This window comes from Pseudochaenichthys georgianus, chromosome 15 (assembly GCF_902827115.2).
Source record: "Pseudochaenichthys georgianus chromosome 15, fPseGeo1.2, whole genome shotgun sequence".
Classification (NCBI taxonomy): Eukaryota; Metazoa; Chordata; class Actinopteri; order Perciformes; family Channichthyidae; genus Pseudochaenichthys; species Pseudochaenichthys georgianus.
Window position 1 is genome coordinate 38,165,587 of NC_047517.1, and position 9,509 is coordinate 38,175,095.

The following is a 9,509-nucleotide window of genomic DNA, read 5'->3' on the forward strand; positions in this document are numbered from 1 at the left end:
TGCTAATGGGGATCCTAATGGAGAACAGAACGGGTACAATAATTGTCTCCGAGTCATGCAGCTATCGGTGACATGCTAACCCATGCTAATGCTAACCCATGCTAATGCTAACCCATGCTAATGCTAACCCCTGCTAACCCCTGCTAATGCTAACCCCTGCTAACTTGTGTGTGTTTAACTAATACACCCAAAGAGGGATTTTCCAACACTTCACACAGGGCTTATGAGGCCGCCCCCCCCCCCCCCACCCCCCCCCCCCCCCCCCACTGGGATTTCATTAAGTGTCGGTAGCCGCGAGATGAAAAGATCAAACTGACTGCTGGGACTCCACTGGTTCAACATCCAGAATACGGTCTGACACGTAGCGAGGAGGGGTTTCATCTGGGTTCACAATCCAGCAGTGATACCCGAATTGTCTTTTTTCTTCACTGTGTCTACAACGGATCTGCTCTCGAAGTCGCAGCCAAGAGCTGCTGGCAACGCAGAAGTGTTCATAATCGTCCCGTTGGTATTAAACTGTAGCTGATGCACAATGACTGCCAACTATTGTTGACTTAAAGTGTATCCCTGCAGTGCGTAAGATCTAGAGAACAGAGGAAGGTTGATTAGAAGCATGCTTATCGGGTTGAGGGTCGTTGCCAAGCCCCCCGGGAAATGTACCGAAACGTTGGTACTGAAACGTATGTGTCAGTTTGTGATGTCATCGGGCCCAAAAATACTTTTTAGCAGAATCAGAAATAGGTAATTGTACTTGGTGTTGTGGTGCATAGACGTAAACAAAATTAAAAACACAGATAGAAAAATATAATAACATTAAAAAAGATTACAAAATATAGTAAAAATAGCAATATTTAATGGTTGTAATCCTAGAAATAGAATAAAATATGTGCAGTAGTAAAAAACAAGATATTGTGTGCATTAATATCATGCACAGGGTCTGTGATGTGACTTAGATTGGAAAAGAGACTTCTTATAGTTGCCAGTAACAAAACTTTTGGGGTCTACAAGTTGTAAAATGTGCTAAAAGTCGAATCTGGAGTTACTGTACCTGTACATGTATTCGACCGTGCGGATTAGAGGCGGGGCTTAAGCAAAAACGCGAGTCGGCACGCTCTATTGGACGCTCAAGAGTCACGCTACTTTGGCTTCACGCCTCCGAGCAACTCTCAGGAATGAAAGCGGTCTCCAACGGTCTCTTTATACACCTATAGTCGTTGCTCTGTAATTGCTCTGCCACTTTTCCTGTTATGACTGAATGAAACGGTGACGTGAGTGAAATGTGTACGGTTTTCTTGTGGGGCCATTGAGTGTCATGCCTCAAAGCACACTCTCAAGTCGATTCAAAAGCGAGGCCATTACAAGTCGATGTGTTTTCTCCCAATATGGAGCGAGTGAATTGGAGCTCAACTCAATACGAGAGAATTGAATCTCAGGGTTGAACGGTGGCCTGCCTGTGATACCGAAAAGCAATGCTTGTAATGGTAAGTGTTCTTAATTCACTCGTGTCGATTATAACGGGGTGTAATAAATAGGAATACAGAACAAGTGTCCTGGTGATTACATCTCCAAACACTCTCTTTTCTAGTGGGGTCCCACACTCCCAAATCTAATCGTGACTCTTTAAAAACAGAATTATTTAGTTTCCATCAACTAGAACCAAACACAGGACTAATTCTGGGTCCAAACTACTCATGTCATATCAAGGTATTGTGCATTGTGCGTCCGTAGGGATTATGGTAAAAGTTGGACTGCTAAACTGACATGTTTTCATTCATGTAGCAACAGCTCCCCCTATCGGAGAACAAGGATATGACACTGGTGACTCAATGCTTTTCAGTGTCTGCAGTGGCTCCACAGTGCCTTAGATAATAATAATAATACATTTATTTTGGGGGGCGCCTTTCAAAACACCCAAGGACACCTTACAGGGTTACAGATTTACAATTTACATTTACAATTATACCTTACAAATTAAAACAGTCGATTTAATTTTTAATTTTTTGATTTTATTAGATAGACATCGTTACACTGCACAAAGATATGCGTGTAGTAGAAACAGCTACTATGAATGGGTTTACATAATCCAATCCAACTTTATTTATATAGCACTTTAAAAACCTTCAGACCAAAGTGCTGTACAGAGAGATAAGCTCACACAACATAATATAAATACAAGATACAAACCAGAATAAACGTAATAATTAAAATAAAATAACAGCCATATAGTAAAAACAATAGACCACTGAAAGCAAATAAAAGCAACACTCTACTTGTTTCTGAATGCCAAGGAGAAGAGGTGGGATTTAAGACGGGATTTAAAAGCAGTCCGTGTGGGAGCCTGTCTGATGAGCGAGGGCAGGTCGTTCCACAGTTTAGGGGCGGCAGCAGAGAAAGCTCGGTCCCCTCTGCGCTTAGACTTTGTTTTTGGCATCCTTAGGAGCAACTGATCAGCTGACCTGAGAGTGCGAGTTGGCGTGTAGCTGTGTAGCAGCTCAGAGAGGTATAACGGATGCATAATATAGAGTACAGGAAGAGGCAGACACCCCTATAGTCCATTAAATAACAATTAAATGTACAATGTGTGATTCTGACATGTTTGTGGGTGTGTGTGAGGGATATTGGTTTATACACTTTTATTGACTTCTAAGCAATAGTCGTGATAATTATCTCTACTTGAAATAAAACAAAGCGAGTAATACAACATGGATATCAAATATCTAGAGAAAGGCAGCAACAAAATATCTGATAAATGGTCTTTTAGGCGAAAGAATATTGCAAAAAAAAACATTTAGCGTGAATAGTTTCGGAAATATGAGAAGTGGATTCTGATCGGTTGCAATCCTAACAAAAAGTTTCCGCGAAGGCCACGCCCAAACGATATTACGATAAACTATATTTTATTAATACCCGTGGGGAAATTGTTTCTCTGCATTTGACCCATCCTAGTGTTAGGAGCAGTGGGCTGCCATTTTGAACGGCGCCCGGGGAGCAGTGTGGGGAACGGTGCCTTGCTCAGGGACACCTCGGTAGCACTTGGTCTTGCCGGGACTTGAACTAGTGACCTTCCAGTTCCCAAGCCAAGTCCCTATCAACTTCACCACCATCGCCCCAACGATAAAATATTGATGAACTTTCAGAGATGTGGTGACTTCATGACCTCTGTACTTTCTCTGTCTCTCTCTCAGCCCGTGGACTTTGAGACAAAGAGGTCGTACACTTTGAAGGTGGAGGGATCCAACCCTCACATCGACCCTCAGTACGTCTCGTGGGGGCCATATAAGGACGAAGCCACAATAAAGGTATGTAAAAAAAAAAAAACACGTGTGTATGCATGAGCAGGAGAGCGACTGGAGAGTTTCAAATGTGTGTTTTTCAGATCTCGGTGGAGGATGCGGACGAGCCTCCTGCGTTCGTCGCTCCCAGTTACACTTTTGAGGTAGAAGAAAACGCGCCCGAAGGCACCTCGGTGGGACGAGTCCACGCGAAAGACACTGATGTTGCCAACAATCCCGTCAGGTAACGCACACACACACACACACACACACACACACACCACACACACACACACACACACACACACACACATTTACTTAGTCAGACTTTTAGCAGTGGGGGAACTTCAATGTTCGCTCCACTGTGTATTGGAAAGTTGCCAAAACAACATCCTTTTTAAATAGTGTTCCTTCAGCGACACTGAACAAACAATATGACTCGGAGAAACGTTGCTTTACAACTCCTATTTTTACGCAGATTACATGAAGAGCTTTTCAACCAGAATATGCTAAATAGGATTACCAAGGCAGAGCCAGACACTTGTTATGAAAGTCACTGAGTCCAGACTTTTTTGAAACAACAAGACGTGCTATACAGAAGTTACCCTTTGTGTTTTTGTATTGAGTTGAAACCAAATGATCTCCATAATGTTGGAAGCTCAGTGTGTCCCTCATGTGTTAAATGTGTGTGTGTTCTCCGTGTAGGTACATGATCCCTCTGTACACAGATATAGAGCAGTTCTTCAGCATAAACCCAGAAGACGGCATGATCACCACGAAAAGACCCCTGGACAGAGAAGCTCAGGCCTGGCATAACATCTCTGCGTCCGCCACAGAGATAGGTACGTGTGCACAGACGAGATCTAAATATAGAGGTATCTTAAAAAGGGCCACAAATATGTTCATTTTCAGGTTTATATCAGTATGTAGTGTCTCTACTTTAAAGAGTCCTCTCCTGCTGATGTTCAGGTGTATATCAGTATGTAGTGTCTCTACTTTAAAGAGTCCTCTCCTGCTGATGTTCAGGTGTATATCAGTATGTAGTGTCTCTACTTTAAAGAGTCCTCTCCTGCTGATGTTCAGGTGTATATCAGTATTTAGTGTCTCTACTTTAAAGAGTCCTCTCCTGCTGATGTTCAGGTGTATATCAGTATGTAGTGTCTCTACTTTAAAGAGTCCTCTCCTGCTGATGTTCAGGTGTATATCAGTATTCAGTGTCTCTACTTTAAAGAGTCCTCTTCTGCTGATGTTCAGGTGTATATCAGTATGTAGTGTCTCTACTTTAAAGAGTCCTCTCCTGCTGATGTTCAGGTGTATATCAGTATGTAGTGTCTCTACTTTAAAGAGTCCTCTCCTGCTGATGTTCAGGTGTATATCAGTATGTAGTGACTCTACTTTAAAGAGTTCTCTCCTGCTGATGTTCAGGTGTATACCTGTGGTGTTTATTGTATTATTGTATTATCTTTGCTTTGTAATGCCTGTTGTAAAATGCCATTATAAATGTGTTTTTACTGTATTTATTCCTAAAAAGTATTTTAATTTGTTTTCTAAAGCACTTTTAATTGTCGCGTACAGAAAAGTGCTTTATAAATAAACTTGCCTTACAGCCAAACTTGACAGGCTCTTCTCTGTCATTGTAGACCGCAAATACCTCATTCCTCCCGTCTACTTGGATCCGAAATGCTTCTCGTTTTGCGCTGTCCCCCCGTTCAAATGAAATCGCCACCAATCCAATTTCCAGGCTCGCGCCAGGGAGCGGTTACAAGGCGCGTCTTGTGCTGCATTCACTTGCACTCGGACATTAGAGATTTTCTCTCATAAATGTCCGATGAGCCACAACCTTTCTTTCAAAACAAAGCTGCCAGCTGAGGTGGCAAGGCATTTTTTTTCTGAGGTGGCAGCTGCCCCCCTGTGCCACCCCGTAGGACCGCCCCTGACTCTGATATAGAATGAAGAGAAAAAGTCAAAGATGAACAAACAGATGGACAAATCCCAGACAGCCACCAGACTGTACGTGTTCTGCCGTTCAGACCCCACCCTGTCGTTCTGCGGCTCTGGATCCACTCCATTACATGTTATGAACAACATTTACGGGCTTTTCAAGCTGCTGTCTTTAATTGATACTCTCTGGGTGGGACCTAAAGTTAGCATTATTCGCTGTGAACGTCTGAAGAACTGCCTGACACTCGGCTAAGTAATTATATATTCAGCTAGGAGGGATTGGCCTCATGGAGAAGCTTGGTGCTGTTATTTTTGTTCAGAGTAACTCGTTGTAACCCTGGTTTGGAAGTTTTTCTGCATTTAATGTAAAGTTTTTGCTCTGAAATAGAAACAAATACTGATATATATATGTGCAGGATGTCTTGGATGCCAAAGACGAATTAACCTTAGATTTTTGTCGGTTTTCTTTTAACAATACGAACAATGAAAGAAAGTCTAAAAGCATACAGTAGGAACAGATGTTGAAACACCATGGATTGCGACTGGTTATATATTTCAGCTGTTCACTTTAATTAAACTGTATATTGTGAATGCGGTTCAGCACATTACGTGTTGTGGTCGCTGCTAAGTGACACACACATGAATCCAAACCCTGACACAGCATGAGAAAAGCAAAGTTGAGGCCCCAGAAACTTTAGCATCCAATCCACACCACACAAACTTCTGCTAACTATACAGAAAGTCTGAGGGGCGAAGAAAGGGGAGAGTGCCCGTCGTGTCACAGCCCCTCTGGAGCTGTTTCTCCCCGGTTTCGACCGCTCTGACTCTGCATCTGTGAGCCACAGCCGCCCCGCCCTGCTATCCTGTGGTCGGGGCTCAAACTACCAGAGCGCCTCGTGGTTTCCCTGCGGCGCGATAGACGCCAGACGGCCAGATGGAAAATAGCTCGCAGCCCACAAAACTGGGACCATTGCAGGCTACGCTAACCGCTAACAGGCCCTGGAAAGCTAAATAAATGTCTGGTAATGACAGGGTAGTGGAAAAGTCTTAGTGACTCGAATTAGAAATATGCAAGGCGGCGCGGATGTGATGTTCTTTACAGAAATGGACAGTGAAGTGTGTTCTGCTTGAGTTGAGCTCAAGGTTTGGCTGTTAAGACGTTCGGTCTGCGTCACACATGTTTCCCATACTTGTAATCTTCAGTAGATATGGATTAAGATTAGATTCATTGCCATTGCACAGAGTACTGGGAGAACTAAATGCAGTTTGAAAACAACCAGAAGTGCAAGAAGAAGAACCGAAAGCCTGGACAGTTTTAAAGGGTACCACACTCTGAAAAGCAGGACAACCCCGTATAGAAGTAGCAGATACAAACGGTACAATATAACCAGAGTTAATATGAAGCACTATAGACCAGTATTGAGTTGACATTTGTTGCTTGAGCATATCAACACAGACTCGGTAGAAAGAAAGTGGGAGCAGTCGAACAGCGCGGCACACAGACTGGATATATTGACGTCTCGCAACATCGTGCCTCTAATTTCTATAAATCAGAAATAACAAAAAGCCGGCTGAGTGGCGGGCAATCTGTCTGGGAAATATTCATGGGTATTTTTGAGTTGGGTTGATTCAGATTACACAGCCGGCACTCAGGCAATCACACACACACACACACACACACACACACACACACACACACACACGCACACACACACACACACACACAACATCCAGGCACATATGACTGTTTTAAATAAGCTTTAGGTTTCTGTATAGGAGGCAACATACTGATTGTGTGTGTGTGTGTGTGTGTGTGTGTGTGTGTGTGTGTGTGTGTGTGTGTGTGTGTGTGTGTGTGTGTGTGTGTGTGTGTGTGTGTGTGTGTGTGTGTGTGTGTGTGTGTGTGTGTGTGTGTGTGTGTGTGTGTGTGTGTGTGTGTGTGTGTGATGTGTGTGTGTGTGTGTGTGGTGTGTGTGTGTGTGTGTTGTGTGTGTGTGTGTGTGTGTGTGTGTGTGTGTGTGTGTGTGTGTGTGTTGTGTGCAGGAGGACATCACCAAGACACCAAAGTGCGTGTGAACATCAAAGTGAAAGATGTAAATGACAACGCCCCAGAATTCGCCACCAACAACGAAGTCCACATGTGTGAAACTGTTGTGCCGGGAAAGGTACGTGTTTGCGTGTGTGTTTGTGTGTGTTGTGTGTGTGTGTGTGTGTGTGTGTGTGTGTGTGTGTGCGTGTGGCGTGTGTGGTTCTTTCTGATGTGTGTTTCCGTCCACATATATGGATGTGTTTTAGTGAGATATTTGCAAATCAAAGATGGCATGTACTCGGATAGTAGTTGACATTTGTGTGTGTGTGTGTGTGTGTGTGTGTGTGTGTGTGTGTGTGTGTGTGTGTGTGTGTGTGTGTGTGTGTGTGTGTGTGTGTGTGTGTGTGTGTGTGTGTGTGTGTGTGTGTGTGTGTGTGTGTGTGTGTGTGTGTGTGTGTGTGTGTGTGTTGTGTGTGTGTGTGTGTGTGTGTGTGTGTGTGTGTGTGTGTGTGTGTGTGTGTGTGTGTGTGTGTGTGTGTGTGTGTGTCAGGTTATTGAAACGGTGAGCGCCGTGGACAAAGACTTGATGGCTCACAGACAACACTTCACCTTCAGGCTCGCTCCGGAAGTCGCCCACAACCACAACTTCTCCGTCAAAGACAACAGAGGTAGGAGATCTTTAACGTCTTATTCTATTCATCTCGTTTCTATATGTTTCCCACCCTTTTTCTAGCAGTACCGTTTCTTCATCTGCTGCTATGCCGACCCCCCCCCCCACACCCCTCCCCCGCTCAGATTAGATCAAAGCATAGCCAGATGGAGGCTCACACCTCCTTGCAGAGAGCAGCAGGTGCTCTGAGTCTCTCTCACACACCAGCGAATGCACACGTGTTGTGCGGGCTGTAGTAATTGCAGTGCGGTCTCTGTACGTCTGTACACATATCTTAGGGGGCCGGCTGATTGAATTAAGTTCCGTGAGGGCTGGGAGAGAGTCACGGAAAGAAGACGAGACACAGGGAGTGAGAAAGGCAAGACTAATATAGAACGAGAAGAAGAGGGACTGAAGAACACAAACGTGGGAATTGCAATCATGCTGAGTTGAGCTTGGTCAAGATATCAGTATGTAGTGTCTCTACTTTAAAGAGTCCTCTCCTGCTGATGTTCAGGTGTATATCAGTAGTGTCTCTACTTTAAATAGTCCTCACCTGCTGATGTTCAGGTGTATATCAGTATGTAGTGTCTCTACTTTAAAGAGTCCTCTCCTGCTGATGTTCAGGTGTATATCAGTAGTGTCTCTACTTTAAAGAGTCCTCTCCTGCTGATGTTCAGGTGTATATCAGTAGTGTCTCTACTTTAAATAGTCCTCACCTGCTGATGTTCAGGTGTATATCAGTATGTAGTGTCTCTACTTTAAAGAGTCCTCTCCTGCTGATGTTCAGGTGTATATCAGTAGTGTCTCTACTTTAAAGAGTCCTCTCCTGCTGATGTTCAGGTGTATATCAGTATGTAGTGTCTCTACTTTAAAGAGTCCTCTCCTGCTCATGTTCAGGTGTATATCAGTATGTAGTGTCTCTACTTTAAAGAGTCCTCTCCTGCTGATGCTCAGGTGTATATCAGTATGTAGTGTCTCTACTTTAAAGAGTCCTCTCCTGCTGATGTTCAGGTGTATATCAGTATGTAGTGTCTCTACTTTAAAGAGTCCTCTCCTGCTGATGTTCAGGTATATATCAGTATGTAGTGTCTCTACTTTAAAGAGTCCTCTCCTGCTGATGTTCAGGTGTATATCAGTATGTAGTGTCTCTACTTTAAAGAGTCCTCTCCTGCTGATGTTCAGGTGTATATCAGTATGTAGTGTCTATACTTTAAAGAGTCCTCTCCTCCTGATGTTCAGATGTATATCAGTATGTAGTGTCTCTACTTTAAAGAGTCCTCTCCTGCTGATGTTCAGGTGTATATCAGTATGTAGTGTCTCTACTTTAAAGAGTCCTCTCCTGCTGATGTTCAGGTGTATATCAGTATGTAGTGTCTCTACTTTAAAGAGTCCTCTCCTGCTGATGTTCAGGTGTATATCAGTATGTAGTGTCTCTACTTTAAAGAGTCCTCTCCTGCTGATGTTCAGGTGTATATCAGTATGTAGTGTCTCTACTTTAAAGAGTCCTCTCCTGCTGATGTTCAGGTGTATATCAGTATGTAGTGTCTCTACTTTAAAGAGTCCTCTCCTGCTGATGTTCAGGTGTATATCAGTATGTAGTGTCTCTACTTTAAAG

General features: G+C 43.6%; 1 protein-coding gene across 2 annotated transcripts in view; it reads left to right on the forward strand.

Moving 5' to 3' along the window:
- cdh11 (cadherin 11, type 2, OB-cadherin (osteoblast)) overlaps positions 1–9,509 on the forward strand; it is a 104,815-nt gene that overhangs the window by 83,345 nt on the left and 11,961 nt on the right. For both annotated transcript variants that reach the window (XM_034101157.2, XM_034101158.2), the window contains exons 9-13: positions 3,186–3,299; positions 3,377–3,516; positions 3,978–4,114; positions 7,257–7,378; positions 7,793–7,910. In XM_034101157.2, the coding sequence (XP_033957048.1) occupies positions 3,186–3,299; positions 3,377–3,516; positions 3,978–4,114; positions 7,257–7,378; positions 7,793–7,910 (631 nt within the window). The remainder of the gene's footprint in view (positions 1–3,185; positions 3,300–3,376; positions 3,517–3,977; positions 4,115–7,256; positions 7,379–7,792; positions 7,911–9,509) is intronic.